This window comes from Trichechus manatus, unplaced genomic scaffold (genome assembly GCF_000243295.1).
Source record: "Trichechus manatus latirostris isolate Lorelei unplaced genomic scaffold, TriManLat1.0 scaffold00010, whole genome shotgun sequence".
Taxonomy (NCBI): Eukaryota; Metazoa; Chordata; class Mammalia; order Sirenia; family Trichechidae; genus Trichechus; species Trichechus manatus.
In genome coordinates this window covers 8062643-8084702 of record NW_004443946.1, presented here as the reverse complement: position 1 = coordinate 8084702, position 22060 = coordinate 8062643, and the positions used below count along the sequence as shown (strand labels likewise).

The 22060-nt window shown below is 39.7% G+C and overlaps 1 protein-coding gene across 1 annotated transcript in view; it reads right to left on the bottom strand.

Annotated features, from left to right (window-relative positions):
* The window catches only part of PELI2 (pellino E3 ubiquitin protein ligase family member 2), a 197701-nt gene that overhangs the window by 127369 nt on the left and 48272 nt on the right, over positions 1–22060 (bottom strand). The window contains exon 2 of the mRNA XM_004370889.2: positions 1908–2037. Coding sequence (XP_004370946.1) covers positions 1908–2037 — 130 coding nt within the window. The remainder of the gene's footprint in view (positions 1–1907; positions 2038–22060) is intronic.

The window sequence follows — 22060 nt, the reverse complement described above, 5'->3', positions numbered from 1 at the left end:
CTAATAGGCACATTCTAGCAAACTCTTCTCATGACACTGCTTCCAAAAAAAAAAACAGGAAATTTTTAAATAAAAACATTAATAAAGGTGATCTATTTTTCTAAGACTTAGTATAAATATCATACTGCTTCCGTGAAGGCATTCATTTCTCTTTAAAACTAGGTTTTTAGTATAAATGGGAATCAAGTATTTTATTTGTTCCAGATGGTCCAAACTCTTTATGATAAATAAATATGTACAGCCATGAGCCCATATAAAATATTCCAGGTAAGCATAATTATTTTATAGAAAAGGAAATTATACTATACATTAAGGAATGTATTTAATTAAAAGAAAAACTGTCATAAATCTAACAGATAAAATTCATCAACCAGAACGAAAATTTGGGTTCTTCTCTCACTTAGATGTCAGAAAACGAATAAAATAATCATAAAAAAATGAGCATTTTAAATACAGGGGAAGTCAGCACAACTGGACTAAAACAAAAGCTAAGAAGTTTCCTCAATATAACCAAACACTTCGAGGGACAGAGTAGCAGGGGTGGGGGTCTGGGGACCATGCTTTCAGGGGACAGCTAGGTCAACTGGCATAACAAAGTTTATTAAGAAAATGTTCTGCATCCTGCTTTGGTGAGTGGCATCTGGGGTCTTAAAAGCTAGCGAGCAGCCATCTAAGATGCATCAGCTGGTCCCAACCCACCTGGAGCAAAGAAGAATGAAAAACACCAAAGACACAAGGAAAATATTAGCCCAAGAGACAAAAGGGCCACATAAACCAGAGACTCCATCAGCCTGAGACCAGAAGAACTAGATGGTGCCTGGCTACCACCAATGACTGCCCTGACAGGGAACACAACAGAGACTCCCTGACGGAGTAGGAGAAAAGTGGGGTGCAGAACTCAAATTCTAGTAAAAAGATCAGACCTAATGGTCTGAGACTGGAGGGACCCTGGAACACATGGCCCCAGACTCTCAGTTAACCCAGAAATGAAACCATTCCCGAAGCCAACTCTTCAGACAAATATTAGACTGGATTATAAGACAAAAAATGATACTCGTGAAGAAGAGTGCTTCTTAGCTCAACTAGATACATAAGTCTAAGTGGGCAGCTCCTGTCCAGAAGCAAGATGAGAAGGCAGAAAGGGACAGGAGCTGGTTGAATGGACATGGGAAATCCGGGGTGGAAAGGAGGAGTGTGCTCTCACAGTATGGGAAGTGCAACTAGGGTCACATAGCAGTATATGTATAAAGTTTTGTATGAGAAACTAAATTGAACTTTAAAGTTTCATTTAAAGCACAATAAAAAAAAAAAGAAAAAATTGAGCATTTTATTCACCTTAAATTTATGAGAGAAGAAATATGTATGCTAGATTTTTATAGCACATAGCTCTGTTCACTTCCAGTCTTTCTAACAACCACACAAATTCAATTCCACACACGTAGATAATGTGTCAACACCCACTGCACTCAAGTAATGGAGGGAAAATAACAAACCTTAATAAGGTTTACATCAACTTTAGGATACCATTTCTCTTTCAACCACAACTATTCTACATTGCTATATATGCTGGCTCCATAATATCCTAAAGCAGTAGTTCGTAATAGGATGGAATAGGGAGGAATACGCAAGGGGTTTTGCCCCCTGCCAGGGAACATTTGGCAATGTCTAGGGACATTTTTTGTTGTCACAATAGGAGTCTGTGTGTGTGTGTGTGTGCGCACGCACTACTGGCATGCAGTGAGTAGAGGCCAGGGATGCTGCTACACACTCTACAATGCACGGCACAGCCCCCATAACAGAATATCTAACCCCTAATGGTTGAAAAACCCTGTCCTAAAAAAAAAAAAAGGACTAAAAGGAAAGAAAGAGGCTGACAAATAATAAATGTGTCACTATTTGCCACATACCTTGGACGCCTGGGGCGTTGATATCACATGGACTGTGCTGGGTTTGACTCCATTAGCCTTGGGCCGTTTATAGAGAGCAAATCTGCTTTTCCTCCTTCCTCTGTCTCCATTAGGTAAAGCACCATTGTACCTATAAGCAGAGATGAAAGAGCTCATTTATTTGCAAATTTCAAGAGTTTTAAGAATAAAAGTTTGGATGAAATAAGAGCAAAGACAGGAATGGTCATACAGAATTACCCACTTAAACACCCTACAAAAGGAAAGGGTTGCAAAACAGATTTCAGCTGTAATGAAATTCAAATCACTTCCAGAAACTTAATTTAAGAGTGACATACAAAGTTTCCTAGCCTAAAAAGTCAGACTCTTCAAATCTTTTTGGTAAAAGACTGTATATAAATAAGCAAATGAGTATTCTGCAGAAGCCACATTAGTGCTGGCTCAATTCTATAAAGCATCATTCTAATAGACCCCAGAGAAACACTCAAGAAATATTTTTTAATGAACTAGTTAGAAAATAGCACACTAATTAAAATTCATCTCTCACTCTCAAATCATTTTAGTGTTATCTGTAGGACCTTTATTTGTAAGAAGACCAAACGTAGTTGCTTGTTTTCTTAAAAGTTCTGAATTCGCTACATCCATTTCCATCTCTATTTGAATACTACACCGTCCTGTTAGGGGAAAACAGCTTGCAAAAATTAAATATAAACTATGACTCTACAGGAAGGTTGCCCATAAAAAGACCCAAAAGTAAAACAATTAGTTTTTGTCCATAAACTGTTAAATAACTTTAAAAGCCACCTGGAACACATAAAATGTCCTTAAGCAAATTTCCTGTATTTACTAATATCAGTGTTTTAAAGAATTGCAGGAATGCAATTAGCTTTTCAATTTTCAACTTAATTTTCTAGCTGTATGTGTTCTATTTTCCCATGTTGCCATACCGACATGACTACTCTGTCTTCACCTTGGCAGAAACCCTTTCCAAGAACTAAACTGAAGAAGGGCAGGGAATCATTTAAAATTTACAGGGATAAATATGGTACGTCCAAAGCTCCCTCAGAACACCAGAGCTAGGGGACAGACATATGGCCGATTGCTCCTCCTACCCTCACGGTCTCCTAGGCAGACCCCAGGGCCTTCACCACTCCTTCAGTCTCACCCAGATGAAAAATATGGTGGTTGGTGCTGCAAAGAGGGGATGCGAGGCCCACTCCAGTGGAGTAAATGTTGAAACAAAGAGGTTTTGTGTGTTTGTTTTACAATCTGGTAGCTATCATATGACAATGGATTTCAATTATCACCTAAAATTATTCCTGCTGTTTTTAATCTGTTTCCATTTCCATCACAAAGGAATGTTAGCTATATAAAAATGTCTCCAGAATAAAGAAATAAGATATTTCAAGTTTTATTCCTCTTCTTTTTCTCAGGCAAATTCAGAACAATGTACATTATTTTCTTAAATACATATGTTTACTACTATAAATTATTTGAGTTAAACAACTATTTGAAACACACTCTTTTAATATATTTCTACATCACTTAAATCAAAATGAACATCCTACATTAAGAGAAACATACGTGAACCAAAAAAGCCAGGACTCTATAAACAATTTAGAGAAACACTTTCACCACTGTGGCCTGGTGGCAATTAGGACAAGCCCTGGCAAGGTTTCTAATGCCCCTCACTTTTCCCCAGCTCTGTGCTGCATTTTTCTCTCAGCTATGTTGTTGTTGTCTAGTTTATTCCAACTCATGGTGACCCCATATGTGCAGAGCAGAATTGCTCCATAGGGTTTTTAAGGCTGTGATGTTAAGGAAGCCGATCACCAGGCCTGTCTTCTGAGGTGCCTCTGGGTGGGTTCGAACTGCCAATCTCTGGCTAGCAGTTGAGCACTAAACCATTTTAACCACCCAGCCACCTTCTCTCAGCTACACACTCCTGGAAAACAGGATCCAGCCTACTAAGAGTATGACAGGCACTTTCAGGTCATCTGCTCATGACAGCAGATCCATCCCTTAACTCCAAAGGTAAGCTCCAGCACCATGCTTGAATGAAGTGACTGGGCCAGCGTCCTCCCAGCCACCTGGAACTGACTGGCCAGAGGTGGACATCAGCCTAAGCTAGCCGATGACATTCTCATTCCCAAAAATACAAACCTGAGACAACCAGCCAGTCTCTGTGGGTAGGTAGAGCTATAAACTGTGAACTCTGGAGCGGGGGATGTCACAATCTGTTATGCAGATGAAAAGGCAGAGAAAGTGAAGAATGAAGCAGATGAACAGAGACAAGCAGCAAAAAGAGATGGAAAAAGGATCGATCCTGGACGGCCTCTATTGGTCCAGATGTACTCTGACCCTGTTCATGAAATTCTTTCTAGTTTCAGCTAACTCAGGTTGGTTTCTGCTACTTACAACCAAAAAGCCTTATCTAATACAAAGAACCTTAACATATGCAGAAACATTTTAATTTAAATTGCCTGAGCGTAGAGCAAGTAATATGCCAGTCTATTTATAGATTACCTACATCTAGGTGATAGTCAATGAAAGATCCTATTGAAAATAATTAAGGTAACAACGAAAAACCCAGTGTCAAGATGAGACAAGTTTCTAATTAGGCTAAGCTACATAGTCATTCATTCGATATTTATATTTATTTATATTTATAAGGGCTACAAGGATGAATATCAGCTTCCCTACCTTCACAGAGCTCTCCGCTTGAGAGAGGCACAGACAACAAGTGTGATAAAACATATATGTACAATGATAATGAAGATGGCACAGGACCAGGCAACATTTCATTCTGTCATATAGAAGCAGACTGCCAGGCCTGTCTTCCGTGGTGACACTGGGTGGGTTCAAACCACCAAGCTTTCAATTAACAGATGAGCGCAAACGGTGCCACCCAGGTACCTGAGGCAAGGACCAACAACCAAACCAAACTCGTTGCCATCGAGTCGATTTCAACTCATAGCGACCCTAAAGGACACAGTAGAACTGCCCCATATAGAGAGTTTCCAAGGAGCGCCTGGGGGATCTGAACTGCAGACCTTTTGGTTAGCAGTCGTAGCTCTTTAACCACTACGCCACCAGGGTTTCCAAGGCAAGGACAGACCCTGAGAAATACCACCATTCAACTAAATAACCCCTTCTAAGTCACATCAGCAAAAGGACGAGGAGAAAGAAAGTCACATCACCAAATACAAGAGGAGAGAGAATTTCAACCATGTTTAATGTCCCAGAGGTTGCTTAAGAGTACCATGATTCCAATCTGTGTAAGCAGGGGTGACCTCACCCATCTTAAAACCAACCAAACCAAAAACAGGCAAACCTGCCCCAACCCTAAGCCTCACTCTGAGCCTCCACTCTAGTTCCCATCTGTTCACAACCAAGAATCTCGATAAAAGTATTTCACACCCACTATCCCTTTTCCAACACTTGCTGACTCTTTAACCCACTATCTTTTAATCTTTGCTTCCAAACCTAAAAGTATATTTGATCGTGTGTCATACACCCACCTCATCCAACCCTCTCTCCTTAAGGTCTCTCAATGGCTCACCTATCAAGGAACACAAGTGTGGCAGATTAAAGATGGCTGTAAATTCCTCTTGACTTCTCCCTGAACCTGGGCTGGCCGCGCTGACTTGCTTACCAACAGGATGCAGACAAGTAACGTTCTAAAACTTACAAAGCTAGGTCTAAAAAAAACAACTTGCAGCCTCTGCTGGGTCTCCTGGGAGTCCTCAGCTGCCATGTAACAAACCTGACTACCCTGAGACCCTCAGGCTGGAGGAGTCACGTGTAGGCACTCCCATTGGCAGTCCCAGCTGAGCCCAGCCTTCCAGCCATGCCCACTAAGGCACCAGACATGTGAGGGACTCTCCAACCCAGCTCATCCATCAGCTGACTGTCACCAACTGACCTCAGCTGATGCCACACTGGGGCAGAAGATGCTCAGCTGAGCGCTGCTCTAATTCCTGACCCACAAAATCATGAGATAAATAAACTGGTAGTTACTATAAGTCATTAAGCGTTGGGGTTGTTCATTATACAGTAATAGATACCTTTGGAACAACAAGCCTCTAGCCCCTTCACTGCAGTCTTCCTCCCTGCGGCCTCAGTGCCTCTTCATTTCTTCCCTGATCTAATTCAAGTCAAACACTGTCACCTCCTCCTAAAAACTATCACCGAATCTTCCTCTCCCATTCCTACCTCCCAGTCTGGTCCCTCTTCCCCCTTGACTGTGAAGTCCAAGAAAGCACGACTTCCTGTGTCTCCATCACCTGACACCTGGGAGGGCACAGTAGGCACTAGAAACATCCAGCTGACTGAACTGGCAGAAGGACCCTTTTTGTGGGATACAGCCCATACACAAAGGTGAAATTCTGCTTAGGTAGGCAAAAAGTTATTGTTTCACCAAAGGTCAGAATGTTCCCCACTACGGCAAGCTTTTCAGGCAGTAAGTTTGAAGGAATACAATTTCCAAGTGCTGCTGACATACCTGTTTCAGCTGCTAAACAGAGTACTCCGATTCAAACCCACCAGATGCCTTTCAAGCTTCACTTTTTTTTATTCTGGAGTCCTAAGGAACGTGCACTTCTTTAGTAAATGTGTTATGGAAATTTAACTCTTCATATATGCAGAGTAAATAGCTGGTCTTAGTAGGAAAGATATTTGGAAGCTGCTAAGGGCAATGGAAGACGTGTGTAAGAGATCTCTCAAAGTAACATAGGTTTGTGGGTTTTTTTTTTTATTTTAAATGTAGAGTTCACACATTAATCTTATTTTAATAACATTTACTAAGCACCTACTATATGCCAAGAAACCCTGTGAGGGAGGTGTTATGACTCCCATTTGACAGATACAGGGTTTGCTCAGCTAGGACTCAAATCCAAACCTAGTTTCGTCTGACTCCAAATTTCATACTCTTTCCAGTAGAGACAACACTGACCATTTTTAAATTCAAGTCATTTTTGGCACACAACCCAAAAAACAGTCTTGAGAAGATGCCTACCACCCATAAATGCATTTGTCAAAAGAAATTTTCTAGAGCAAACAACAGTGAGCAATGGGGTGTCAGGGGCTCCCAGTCACAGTTTGGGGACATCACATTTGATCTTAACTAGCCCGAACTCATCTGGCAGCATCGACATGGAAGGGAGAGAAGAAGCAGGTGCTCCAGAAGTGCAGGTGGCATCGGCATCAAATGATCATGTTCCAGAGGTAGCCTGGCTTCTCATTACACAAGGAAGACTCTCCCCTGCCTTGAAAGCAACATCTCTGTCACGCGCACCAAAAAATCACAAGGAAGTACCGTAACCAAGCAGACAGTGTACTGCAGGTGAACAGGACAGTGACACTAGAGACACAAAAGGCTTGAAGGCAGGGCTCAGAGAGTCTGGTGAACCCTGCAGTCAGGGCACACTAACCAACCACGTAAATGTACTATTGCAACTGTGTGTAAGAAACGCACAAAAACCATCAGTTTCACATCATTACAGTCCTGCCTCCCTTATCACACGTGCCTGAACCTCCCCCGCCCAAATGAACAATAGAGCCCAGGGACACAATGATGTTTAATTCTGTACCTAAGAAATGCTGTATATTGCAAGGTCTCAAAAATAAACAGCTGACTTTGATTTCTAGCCAGAGAACCCATTAGGGCAGCACCATGACACGGTCTGTCCCCTTTGGGGGATGACCTGGCTAGCTGCTGCAGCTTTTTAAACATCAATTCATTGAGAAAATCTTCCTGGGCTTGGCCTTAAAATGAAGATTCTCAATTCCTCATTTCTGATTGGGAATAGTCTTTCCTTCAAGTAGCTATTAAAAATCTACCAAATATGAAAAAATATACACATTCATTCAGGAATGTATCCAGTGCATGGGATGTGTCCAGGGCTAGGTGCCAAGGGAGTAAGAATACAAAAAGACATCCTGTCTCTTGAGCAACTCAGTCAGGTAAAGCAGACAGACAAGGTAACAGTTATAAAACAATACTGATCAATGCTAATAGACTTGAGTTAGGAACACACTGGAAGAAGTCAGAACAATACTTTTTGAGTTAGGACACTGCCCTAGTGCATTTGAGGACCTATGTATTGGCATGTCCTACATGTCCTACATGATTTGAGTTGCGGGACTTTAATAAAGGGGCAGCCTCCATACAGTCTTCTATTCCAGGCCTGTGTGAAAACACAAAGCAATCTTCCGTTTATCTTACACCATATGGACTGGATGCTCTTTGAGAAGTTTCTTCTTTCTTTGCATCCCCCCTTTATCTCTGCATGGTACCTTAAAGCAGAGGAAGGGCTCAATGAAACAGTCATCACATTATTGTGGAAATAATGATAATGGTCTGGGGAACAGGAGATAGGAATTCTAGCTTCAGCTCTTCCTGTGAATTTACCTAAACCGTAACTAAGATGGGCCTCAGCTTCTTCAGCCACAAAGAGAGCAACACAAAATTACAGATTCAATTTTAAAAAGAGACTTCCAACCTCTTTCAGGTGCTTCAACTCAGTACGGAGACAGAAGACATTTCAACCAATTCAAATATGCACATCTTGTCTAAGAAGGGTGAAGGCATCAGAAACTCAGATTCAGTGAATATTTTTCGAGCATCAGCTGAGTTCGAACAGCTATGATTGGTTCTTTCTCATGTGTTCCCACATTTAATCTTCACCCCAACCCTGGAAGTAGCTGGTATTATCTCCAGTCTACAGGTGAGAAACTAGAGGCCAGAGATGGAGCGACGTGCCCAAATGTACACAAACAGTTAGACAGCAGAGACCAGAATGTGGCTCCAGAGTCTCTGCTTTCTCTACTACGGACTGGCTTTATTTGGAGGTAAAAAGAAAAGTGCTTACACTATAGACCAGTATTAAACGATTCACTCCCCTTTCAAAAGGCAATAACACAGGTTTTCAGGAGAAAAAAAAAATACAGAGTTAAAATTTAAAGAAAAGTTAGGCGCTGGGAAAGGGAATGGTTCCTGGGTGATGAAACAGTCTGTGCACAACTACTAACGGAAAGGTTGGTGGTGTGAATCCACCCAGTGGTGCTGCAGAAAAAAGGCCTGGCAATCTACTTCCATAAGTAAAAAACCCTATGGCGTGCAATCTGCTCTGACACATGGGGTCGTCATGAGTCAGAATCAACTTGATGGCAATGGGTTTGGGTTTTGGTTTGGGAAACAGAAGCAGAGGGGTAACCTAAAGTGCTGGGAGCAGGGGGAGTATGCAACTCTGTGCTCACCCCACCCCAACACCCTCGGGCCAGGACTCAAGAAGAACAGAGGCAGCTTCTGATCCCACTGAAAGGGGTGATGTCCCTTCCATACACCCTCCCCCAACATATCCAAACCTGATCTCCCATCGCATGTTCTCTAGCTCCCCCTGCCTCCCTCCACACACACCCCAAAAACAAATCTCTTACTGTCATCAACAGAAGAGCTGGCTGAAATTGTGACCTTCTATAGGGTCGCTATGAGTTGGAATGGACTTGACGGCAATGGGTTTTGGTTTTTGTTATGAATCAAGATACAATCAAAAAGAAGAAAGTGTAAACAGCTTCTGCTTATATTTGTGAGCTTTATAATCTTGTTTATTCCTTTTAATTTTAATTTAATTAATTTATTTACTAACCCTGTTAAGAGCCTCCTGTGAACCAGGCTCTGTATTAACTGCTTTGCATACTTTCAAACTTTACAAAGCAAGTACTGCTATCATCTCCACTTCAGAGATGAGAAACATTAACGTTAAAGGATGCATCTAAAGTTGCACAGCCAAGAAATGGCGGAGCCAATACTGGAACTTAGACAGTCTGCCTCCTGAGCTATGTAGCCTGCTCCTAAGTATCCATACCAAGAATTCTCCAACCTATACAGTCCTAGATACATTCAGTCCTAGATACATTATAGTTAAACTAAAGAGGAACAAAGAGAAAATCTTCAAAGAAACTACAGGAGTTTAAAAACAAACAAACAAACAAACAAACACTAAAAGTCCACCAACAGCAGACCCATACTAAATGAAGTTTTAAAGAATATATTTCATACTAAATAGACAATAGATAAGTAGTCACTTTGCCAGTAAAACCCGTACAAGGCAAGGTCATGGAAGCTTCACAGACACATCCAAACTCCCTGAAGGACCAAATTGCTGGGCGGAGGGCTGTGGGGACCATGGTCTCAGGGAACATCTAGCTCAACTGGCATAACAGTTTATAAAGGAAATGTTCTACATTCTACCTTGATGAGTAGAGTCTGGGGTCTTAAAAGCCCGTGAGCAGCCACCTAAGATACTTCACTGGTCTTACCCCTTCGGCAGCAAGGGAGAATGAAGAGAACAGGACACAAGAGAAAGATTAGTCCAAAGGACTAATGGACCACAACTACCACAGCCTCCACCAGACTGAGTCCAGTACAACTAGATGGTGCCCGGCTACCACCACTGACTGCTCTGACAGGGATAACAACAGAGGGTCCCAGACAGAGCTGGAGAAAAATGTAGAACAAAGTTCTAACTCACACAAAAAGACCGGACTTACTGGCCTGACAGAGATTGGAGAAACCCCAAAAGTATGACCCCCAGACACCCTTTTAGCTCAGAAATGAAGTCACTCCCAAGGTTCACCCTTCAGCCAAAGATTAGATGGCTCCATAAAACGAGACTAATGGGGCACAAAAGCCCAGGGACAAGGACTAGAAGGCAGGAGGGGATCGGAAAGCTGGTAATAGGGAACCCAAGGTCGAGAAGGGAGAGTGTTGATACGTCATGAGGGTTGTTAACCAATGTCATAAAACAATATGTGTACTAACTGTTTAATGAGAAACTATTTGTTCTGTAAATCTTCATCTAAAGTACAATTAAAAAGATTTTTTTAAAGAAAAAATATATTTCAGGGACAAAGAGAAAGATCCCATATGGAAGGGTCTGAGTTGCAAGAAGGAAGAAAAATAAAGTGGCAAACACGAAGATAACTCTAACCAAATATTGACTGTTCAAAACAACAATGTTGGTGAGATTTTTTTTTTTGAAATATACAACTCAAACGCATGACAACAATAGCATATAAACTGGAAGGTAATAAATGTAATTAAAGTATTCTAAGCTCTTTCTATTGTCCAGGAAGAGGGTAAACGTATTGATTAACATTAGTCTTTGATAAGCTATGGAAGTGTGTTTTAATATCTAAGGTAACAAATAAAACAATTTAACTAGTATAGAGAGAAAACAGGAATGACAAAATACAATCAATCTAAAAGAAAGGGGAATAAGAGAATCAGAAACATAAATGGGGAGCAAACTGAAAATATAAATAAGATGGTAGATTTGAACAGAAATATATCAAATAATCACATTAAACGTAAATGGTCTAAAGACTGTCAGATTTTTTTTAAAAAAATCCAACTATATGCTGTTTACAAGAAAACAAAAAAGTGAAAAATAAAAGGATGGAAAAAATACATACCATGCAAATACTAACCAAAAGAAGGCTAGTATCACAATATTAACGTCAGATACAGAGTGCGTCTAGAGATAAAAAAGAGTGATATCATAAAAATAAAAGATTCAACTTACCAGGAAGATAGTAATTTTAAATTAGTATGCTCCTAGTAACATGGCTCAAAACACATAAAGCAAATATTGATGTAAGAGCAAAAATCCATAATCATAGCAGGAGATTTTAATATATCTCTCTTCATAATTAACAGAAGCAGCAAACAAAAATATCAGTAAGTATATGGGAGAGCTGTACTACATGATTAAGAAACTTAACCTAATGAACATGCATAGAACACACTCAACACTGCAGATTACAAATTATTTTCAAGCACACAGAACATTTTAAAAAACTGATCATATGGAATAATTTGGAAAAGGATAGTGAGAACAGCAGCACAACTGGAAGAACGTAATGGATGTCACTGAATTGTACATGTAGAAATTTTTGAAATGGTGTATCTTTGGCTATGTATATTTTCAACAAAAAAAGAAAAAATGTCCTCCAAGGTCAAGAAGGAAGGGTGTTGACATGTTGTGGGTTTGTCAACCAATGTCATAAAACAATATGCGTACTGACTGTGTAATGAGAAACTATTTGTTCTGTAAACTTTCACCTAAAGTACGATAAAAAAAAAAAAAAACTGATCATATACTGGACCACAAAGCAAATCTTAGGAAATATCAAAAGACTGAAATCATAAACAGCGTGTTCTCTGATCACAATGTAATTATGTTAGAAATCAATAAATAGAACGGTAACTAAAATATTCCCCTGTAGGGAAACTGAAAAGTTTTTTCTACCCTAACCTTTGGAGCCCCGGTGGTGTAGTGGTTACGAGCTTGGCTGCTGACCAAAAGGTAAGCACTCACTCCTTGGAAACCCTATGGGGCAGTTCTACTCTGTCCTATAGGGTCACTATGAGTTGGTACCAACTCGATGGCATCTACCAACCACCAACACCACCTCTGGAAAAGAAAAAAGTACCAGTCACTTATATTTAAAATGTTTCCAAATTTCGTGTTTATTTTGTGATGCTTCAAATATTTTGTATCATCTTACATTTTCAAATCCTATCTAAATATAAAGTAAAATAAAGTAAGAAACAGTATATCAGGTTAAAGTTTATTTGAGGAAAATAAGAACACCATTAGTTCCACACTAGCACAGATACACATTCACAATGAACCAATACTACAAAATTGCCTCTGATAGTTTTTCATTCTCAAAGCCTTCATCTGCAAGTTTGCAAGTGGGCCCCTCCTTTCCAAATGGTTTGTTCTGGAAATAGCACAAAAATACAAATGTTATTCTTAGCAAGGCTTCCCTTGACATATGACTGAGAAGGTGCTTCTATGGGCTTCACTGCCTGCTTTTTGTTTTTGTTCTTCGTTGTTGTTGCTGTTTTAACTACCTGCTTTTATACACAGCTATAGTCCCAGAAAACTCTGAAATATTTATGGCAGTTGAGATGTGGCAGCTACACTTTCAGGTTTGCTTTTTTCTTATCTTGAGGTTTTCTACCTACCCACACCAGAATATTTCCCAAGGCTAAGCATTAAGAAGCTCTTTAAGTCAGGAACACAGTACTGCACCCATTACCCGTAGATTTTAAACTGTTCTTCCTGGGTTTATACATTCACACACTCATCCAGCCCTCCTGCAGCAAGAGGAATGGTGTGAAAGAAAGAGGAAGCCTAGATCCCGGCTCTGCCTTCAAACCCATATATGACTTTGCACATGTCCCTTAGCTTCCCAGAATCTCAGTCTCCTTCCCCATAAAGTAAAAAGGGATGATATTCTGTGGCTTGTGTTCTGGTGCAGTGTGGTGTTGGGAGGTAAGGGCAAAGCTAACTAGCTCACGAGAGGCCCTTGTTCCTGACCCCAACCTCATCAGCACCACATCTGTGCTGACCCCTGGGCAATCACTGTTCTTTCCTGCTTTTATTCAATTCCTACCAACTCTTGAGGTTCAAACTTCCATACTTGATTCCCCCAAACAGGCCACACAAAAGAAAACAACATGCAAAGCAAATCCAGTCTACCCCAAAAAACAAAGAAACTATTTATGAAAAGAATATTTATTATCTAATACTGAGCTATTTGCTTCTTTGAAGTCTTTCTCTTCCTTCACATTTCAAATAGAAGCTGTCACTGAACCATACAGGATACTTTTTTTTTTTTTTTTTTTTTTTTTACTGTATTGAATCTTTGGTTTTTGAGCATTGCTGCAGGGCCAACAGCACAGCATTTTTTTTCACTGAACACTTGAAGGTAGGCAAAGTACCAGAACTAGGGAGAGCTATTTATGGTACTCTTAAAACATTTAAGGCTACTTCTTTTATTCTGCCATTGGCTCTAGCAGTCCAAAATATCTCTGATCAAGTACATATTAATATAATATTAGTGCTTTATATCAAAGAATCTATTTTTTGCCCTATGGGTGAAAATTATTTTTTAAGTACTACCCTGCAATAATTTTTTGATTTCTAAACGAAAAAATATCACACCGGGGGCGGGGTGGGGGAACTGCAGCAAGAAATGGATTTGATATAGTCAAGATCTGATATAGTTCAAGAATAATGAGGTAAAGATTTGTCATTATATCTTACCCCTTAAATTAGCACCATCTTCATTTCATTCTTCTTTACACATTCCATCAATAAATAATTTTGAAAAACAGATTAAATCACACATATTCCTTTTTTAATCACATTAACCTTTGCCAATTTCAGCCTCTCTAAACGTAAAGAGGAAACCCTGGTGGCGTAGTGGTTAAGAGCTATGGCTGCTAACCAGAAGGCTGGCAATTTGAATCCACCAGGTGCTCCTTGGAAACTGAGGCAGTTCTACTCTGTCCTATAGGGTCACTATGAGTTGGAATTGCCTCGACAGCAATGGGTTTCATTTTGGTTTTTAAACATAAGGAGCCCTGGTGGCGCAGTGGTTGAAGTGATTGACTGCTAACCGCCAACAGCTCCGTGGGAGAAAGATGTGGCAGCCTGCTTCCGTAGAGATGTACAGCCTTGGAAACCCTACGGGGTGGCTATGAGTCAGAATCAACTTGATGGCAGTGGGTTTTTAGGTTAAATTAAGATAGCTCCATCAATATACAGTACAATTATTAAGCTGTATGTGGTGGACTGAATTACTGGCCCCAAGTCTTAACTCTTCCCTGAATACGCGCCCTCTGCATGTAACTTTACAGTTCCAGTTAGCTTCTTGCCCTGGACTTTGGGTTAGGCCATGTGACTTGCTTTGGCCAGTGAGATGTTAACAAACGTGATGCAGGTCAGGGCTTGAAATGTACTTGTTATTTGGGATTATCCTCTGGCATCGCTGCCACACCCGTAAGGAGAACATGTCCCAGCTAGCCTGCTATTCCAAGATGGATGAGAGACACCCGGAGGAAACCCAAACCACATAAATGCAGCATGAAGCAAAGCCGCGCCACCACAGCCTAAAGCAGAGCCACCTCGGCCAACCCACAGATTCATGAGACTAAATTGCTGCTTTAAACCACTGAATTTGGCATGATTTGTCACACAGCATCGGATGGTAACAATTAACTGATACTCTGAATTTCAAAGGCAAATTAACTTAAGCTCCCTCAGTACCTGAAGACTTTGGGCTAAATATCTATCAAATATCAAATATACTGTTTTTCACAGTTTCAATCTCAATGAAAGTTTTATATATAAACAACACTCTTTCATTTAGAAGGAAAAGTCAAAGATTAGAAATAATTTCAAATGTGTTCCTTTTTAAATTAGCTACAAGAAAATGAGATTTTAAAACATGTACACTTATTAAAGAAAGGAGGGGTGCCAATATCAAATTATACATCTTTTATTCTTCTTTTCAACAAATCATCAAGTCCATTAAAATGTGTGGTCCCTCAAATAATCCAAATAATGTATGTATACAAAGGTTTTAACCTCTAATGATCAAATTCGGATATAAAGGAATTAGGGCAAACATACTTATTATTTGGCAAGGCACTGATTCACTTAAATCTGTTTATAAATAATTTCTACCATAGTAAGAGGCCTCTAAAAAGTGGGCATCTTCAAGGTTGCCTGAAAAGGCAGCATCTTATTAGCATTAGGTTGACCATCTACTGTGTATTAAGCTATGGACATTTCAAATAAAGAACCTGATAGCACTAAAAAAAAAATCTGATTACTGGCCCAAAGTTTGACAGTAACTATTAGAGTCAGAAATTGAAACTAGCCCTGGAATCTCTGCTCTATCATACGTAACTATTCCTAACTACTAAAATAATTATTTCTAATTTCATTTCCTTTTTTTTTTTTTTAATTCCATGGCATGCCTCTCTGACTACTCCTGGAAGGATTTACACTAATGCATGTTTAACTTAAACGTTTAAAGTATGCACAAAGAATTTTTGGAAATTCCTAGAAATCTAGACATCCCAGAGCAAGCAAATCCAACTGTGAACATTGCTGGGCAATGTCCTGACAAATTACTTACTAATGAGATACTCAGTTGATACTGTATGCAACCATAAATTCTCAAGACAATTTATTACACAGATATATTAGCTTGTTAAATTACCAAGGGCAGTTTTTTTTGTTTTTTGTTTTTGGTGGGGGGTGATTTATACCAAATTTAAACACTTTGTAATGAACTACAAAGCACAAAGCCATCATGACTTTACATCACGCATACTGATGCTGCATGGATTCACTCTCTTTCATATAAATTTTCTGAAGATGATTTTTATATTTTCAGAACACCTGTACATAACTAATAGCTGATCTACGAGATTACAAACTATTAGAGATAAAAATTTACACAAAATCAAGTGTATCTCGAGAAATGGAAGCACTTTTTAAAGCCGTATTTTATAACAGCAGCAAAGTAGTAGGTGATTCAGGTCAATCACACAAAAGTGGTTCTGAGTCACTTCTGCAGCAAACAATTTTTTCTAACAACCATCCTTTCAGTGCTACAGAAGCCTATTAATTTTGGTTTGGAACATTATCCCACCAACTCCAAAAAGAAAAAAAAAATCCTTCAGATTCTCCATGAAAATACATTAACTGGTCAATTATCATAAATATTGTTTTTACACAGATACTAGGTGTTAGTCAACAGCCACATACATAGTCATGTACATAATTTGAATATAGGCAGTTATAAAGAATTCAAGAATCGGAACCTATCGGAGGCTTTCTTCCCAAATCCCTAATTTCCAATTTAAAAATTCTAGAACTATAAGATTCTTGGGGGATTTCTAGCCATACTCAGAGAGGCACAGAGTCTGTGAGCTACAAATGACCTCAGAGATAAACTGCTTCATTGTACAGACCTGCACTGTCCAATATGGTAGACACTAAACCAGCTGCTGTTGAGTCAACTCCAACTCATGGTGACGCCAAGTGTGTCAGGGTAGAACTGTGCTCCAGAGGGCTTTCAGTGGCTGATTTTTCAGAAGTACATTGCCAGGACTTTCTTGTGAGGTACCTCTGGGTAGACTTGAATCTCCAACCTTTCGGTTAGCAACAGAGCACATTAACCATCTGCACCACCCAGGGACTCCGTGGTAGACACTAGTCACATATAACTATTTAAACATTAATTAATTAAAATGAAATAGAATTAAAATTTATTTCTTCACACTACTCACATTTCAAGTGCATAACAACCACATGTAACTAGTGGCTACCATACTGGACAGCAGAGATAAAGAACTTTCCATAACTGCAGAGTGTTCTATTGGGCGGTATTGGTATAGATGCTCAAGCATAAAACAAGTGAAGAGACTTCTTCCAGGTCACACAGCCTGCAGTGCGATGGATCATTTTATATGGTCTTTCTCACCATGGTCTTGTAACTCTCACCCAAGTGACTGGGTGGGACTGTACAAATAAGGTAACTGTGGTCCACCATGGGAACTGAGTAGCTTGCTAATAATGCAAATAAAGTTCATGGCACCTGTGTGTGGGTGGGGCCATGCAAATAAGGTCTGTGGAACTCTAATGAAGAGACTGGTCAGTTCTGCCATTCTGCTAGGCTTAAAATGACCCAACCCAGAGGCAAGAAGAGAGGATTTCACCACCACCAAGGAAGAAGAGCCAAGAGCGGAGTGCATCCTTTGGACCTGCGATCCCTGCACAGAGACCCTCCTGGAACCAGGAGACTGAGAGGGAGAGAGTTAAAATACTGAAGACAGTAAGAAGTGGTGTCCGAGAACAGTGGCAGAAGAAACCGGCAGGAAAGGGCATGGTGGGCTTCCCGGCCCACGGAGTGAGAAAGCTGAGTGCCTTGGGCAGGAGGCTTGCTGGCAAGAGTAGGGTGTTTTGAACACTTGGTGGAACCAGGTTTGCCAACCCACCGAGCTAGAGCTGAGCGCCTTTGGGACAAGGCTTACAGGTCGAATGAGGTGCCTCTGGACACTTGCTGGCAGAGCTAAAAGAGCTCTGAAACACTTGCCAGAGCAGTGCAGAGGCCAAGGGGCCAGAGAGAGGCATGCCTGAAAATACAGCTGAGAAGAGGCTGTCCTGATGGAAGAACTGTACCCTGAGCATTCTGAACCCGAACTGTAACCTCTTACTTCCCTAATAAACCCCATAACTGTGAGTATGGTCTGTGAGTTCTGCGTGGCCATTGCAGCAAATTATCAAACTCAGCAGAAAAATAGAGAGTGTCGTGGGAGGGACAGTTGGTGCTGGAACTGGTAAAGATGGCAGAGAGAGGAGGCATGTCTGACCTCCACCTCATTAAGAATCAGCCTCGGACTGTTGATCATGATTCTCCTCCCTCACTGTGAAGTTAGAGGAGGTCAGATGACGCCCCTCCTATGCCATTTTTACACAGCCAATCAGTAGTAATAGCAATACTAGGATCCTGAATCCTAGTTCAATTCTGTCCTCAGGATTTTTAGAATTTGACAGTTTTAAAACACTATGCTTCTAAAAGAGCTCCTGGACTAATGCCAGGGACTGGAAGACATTCTCAAACTTCAAATTTCTGCTTGAAGATGATGTTTTTTTTCCTCTATCTAGTAACTAAGAAAATATTCTACTGCCATTTGAGCGAAAGGAAATATTCTAGCTCTGAAAAATATATTGTGATTGGGGCCAAAGCATTTTCTCTATGGACACATTTTGGAATTTGCAGTCCAAGTTACTAACAAAGTATGATTCACCTACAAAAATTCATTTGATAAACAACTTACAAATTTAGAGTTATTACTGATACTGAAAATGCATTTGATAAAATTCTGTATCCACTCCAGTTTAATGTTTTTAAGAGCCGAGAATAAAAGAATATTTCTTTCACATAATTATTTAGAGTTAAAAACTATTTGTATTAAAAATCAAGAACAAAACAAGGATGTCCACAATTAGCATTTTTATTAAACACTGTTCTGAAAGTTCTAGACTAAACAATAAGACTGAAATAGAAATAAGAGGTATTGACTGTTACAAAGGGAGATACAAAACTAGTGCTATTGCCACAATAATTAAAACAGTGTATTACTTGAGAACAGAAACCACAAACCAATGGAACAGAAACCACCCCCCGCCCCAGAAATAGAGCCTTGAATACTTATATAAGAAAGTAATGTAATTCTACCCAAAGCGATGTACAGATACAATGCAATCCTGATCCAAATACTAGTAGCATTCTTTAACAAGATGGAGAAACTAATCATCAACTTTATATGGAAAGGAAAGAGGCCCAGGATGAGCAAAGCATTACTGAAGAAGAACAAAGCAGGAGGCCTCACACTACCTGATCTCAGAACCTACTATACAGCCACAGCAGTCAAAACAGCCTGGTAACGGTACAACAGATACACAGACCAACGGAACAGAATCGAGGACCCAGATGTAAATCCATCCACCAACGGTCAGGTCACCTAATCTTTGACAAAGGCTGGAAGTCCACTAAATGGAGAAAAGACAGTCTTTTTTAACAAATGGTGCTAGAAAAACTGGATTCCCATTTGTAAAAAAATGAAACAAGGCCAATTCCTCACACCATACACAAAAACTAACTCAAAATGGATCAAAGACCTAAATATAAAACGTAAAACGATAAAGATCATGGAAGAAAAAACACAGACAATGCTAGAGGCCCTGATACATAGCATAAATAGGACACAAACCATAACTAACACTGCACAAACATCCAAGATAAACTAGATGACTGGCAGCTCCTAAAAATTTAACACTTATGCTCATGAAAAGACTGCAACAAAAAAGCAAAAAGAGAACCCAGAGGCTGGAAAAAAATTTTTGGCTATGACATATCTGACAAGGGTCTAATCTCTAAAAGCTATAGAATACTTCAACACCTCAACAATAAAAAGACAAATAATCCAACTAAAAATGGGCAAAGGATATGAACACACTTAGGCAAAGAAGATATTCAGTCAATGAGGAATAGACACATGAAGAAATGCTTGCAATCATTAGCCATCACAGAAATGCAAATCAAAGAAAGTAATGTAAATTGAAGAAAAGTACCATCAGTCACTGGAGAAATGGCTGGATTATTCAATCGAGCTAGAGAAACCAACTAGCTACTTTGAAAGAAAGAAAAAAAAAAGGTGGAGAGCTTCAGCTTGCATTCTACTACAAAATAAATGCCAAAATACTAAAAAGCGAAATGTGGAAAAAAGTCATAAAACTAAAGAAGAAAGTAAGATTGATTATCTTATTCTTGAAACCAGAATAATGTTCTAAACATAAAAGCAATAGAAAAAATTACAAAGAAAAAGACTTGGTGCATTTGAATACATAAAAATCTGAAACTCTGGCATATTAAAAATTATAAATTATTTCTTCTACTGGCTGAGTAGTATTCCACTGTATGAATGTATTACATTTTGTTTCTCCATCCATCTATTGTGAATAATGCTGCAATGAACATTGGGAACAATGTTCTCTGTTTGAGTCTCTGCTTTTACGTCTTTTGGGTATATACCTAGGAGTGGAACTGTTGAGTCATATGGTAGTTCTATTTTTAGATTTTTAAGGAAATGCCACACTGTTTTCCACAACAGCTCTATCAATCTGCATTCCCACCGGCAATGGATAAAATTTCTGATATCCCCATATCCTTGCCAACTTTTTTTTTTTCTTCCAACCTTAGCCATCCTAGTGGGAGTGAAATGGTATTTCACTGTGGTTTTGATTTGCATCGTCACTATGAGTTGGAACTGACTCGATGGCAATGGGTCTGGTTTTGGTTCTGGAATGATGAATGATGCTGAGCATCTTTTCATTTGTTTGGTGGCTCTCTGAATGTCCTCCTTGGTGAAATGTCTATTCAAGTCCTTTTCCCACTTTATGACTGGGTTATTTCTCTTCCTGTTGTTGTCGAAATTTTATTTATATTTCGGTTATTTGATTTCTATCAGATATACGGTTTCTGAAGATATTGGGTATATTTTTTTAAATCAGAATAAAACATTTTTTAAAACATGTATTTGTTAAATAGGGTATTCTCATTGTTTTAATTACTAATAGGATGTTGCTGTTGTTGTTAGGTGCCAGCAAGTCGGTTTTGACTCATAGCAACAACAACAAATACAACAGAATGAAACACTGACCGTCCTGCACCATCCTCACAATTGTTGTTATGCTTGGGCCCACAGTTGCAGCCACTGTGTCAATCCATCTTGTTGAGGGCCTTCCTCTTTTTCTCTGACCCTCTACTTCACCAAGCATGATGTCCTTCTCCAGGGACTGGTCCCTCCTGATAACATGTACAAAGCATGTGACATGAAGTCTCATCATCCTCACTTCCAAGGAGTATCCTGGCTGTACTTCTTCCAAGACATATTTGTTTGTTCTTCTGGTAATCCACGGTATATTCAATATTCTTCAACAACACCATAATTCAAAGGCATCAACTCTTCTTCAGTCTTCCTTATTCACTGTCTAACTTTCACATGGCAATTGAAAACACCATGGCTTGGGTCAGGTGCACCTTAGTCCTTAAAGTGACATCTTTGCTTTCTAACACTTTAAAGGGTCTTTTGCAGCAGATTTGCCTAGTGTAATGTGTCGTCTGATTTCTTGACTGTTGCTTCCATGGGCATTGATTGTGGATCCAAGTAAAATGAAACCCTTGACAACTTCAATATTTTCTCCATTAATCATAATGTTGCTTATTGGTCCAGTTGTGAGGGTTTCTGTTTTCCTTATCTTAAGGTGTAACCCACACTAAAGGCTGTGGTCTTTGATCTTCATCAATAAGTGCTTCAAGTCCTCTTCACTTTTAGCAAGCAAGGTTGTGTCATCTGCATATCGCAGGTTGTTAATGAGTCTTCCTCCAATCCTGATACCACATTCTTCTTCATATAGTTCAGCTTCTGGGATTACTTGCTCAGCATACATACTGAATAAGTATGGCAAAAGGATACAAACCTGATGCACACCCTTCCAGATTTTAGACCACGCAGTACCCCCTTGTTCTGTTCAAACAACTGCCTCCTGGTCTACATACAGGTTCCACATGAGTATAATTAAATGTTCTGGAATTCCAATTCTTCGTAATGTTACTCATAATTTGTTACGATCCACACAGTCAAATGCCTTTGCATAGTCAATAAAACACAGGTAAACATCTTTCTGGTATTCTCTGCTTTCAGCCAGGATCCATCT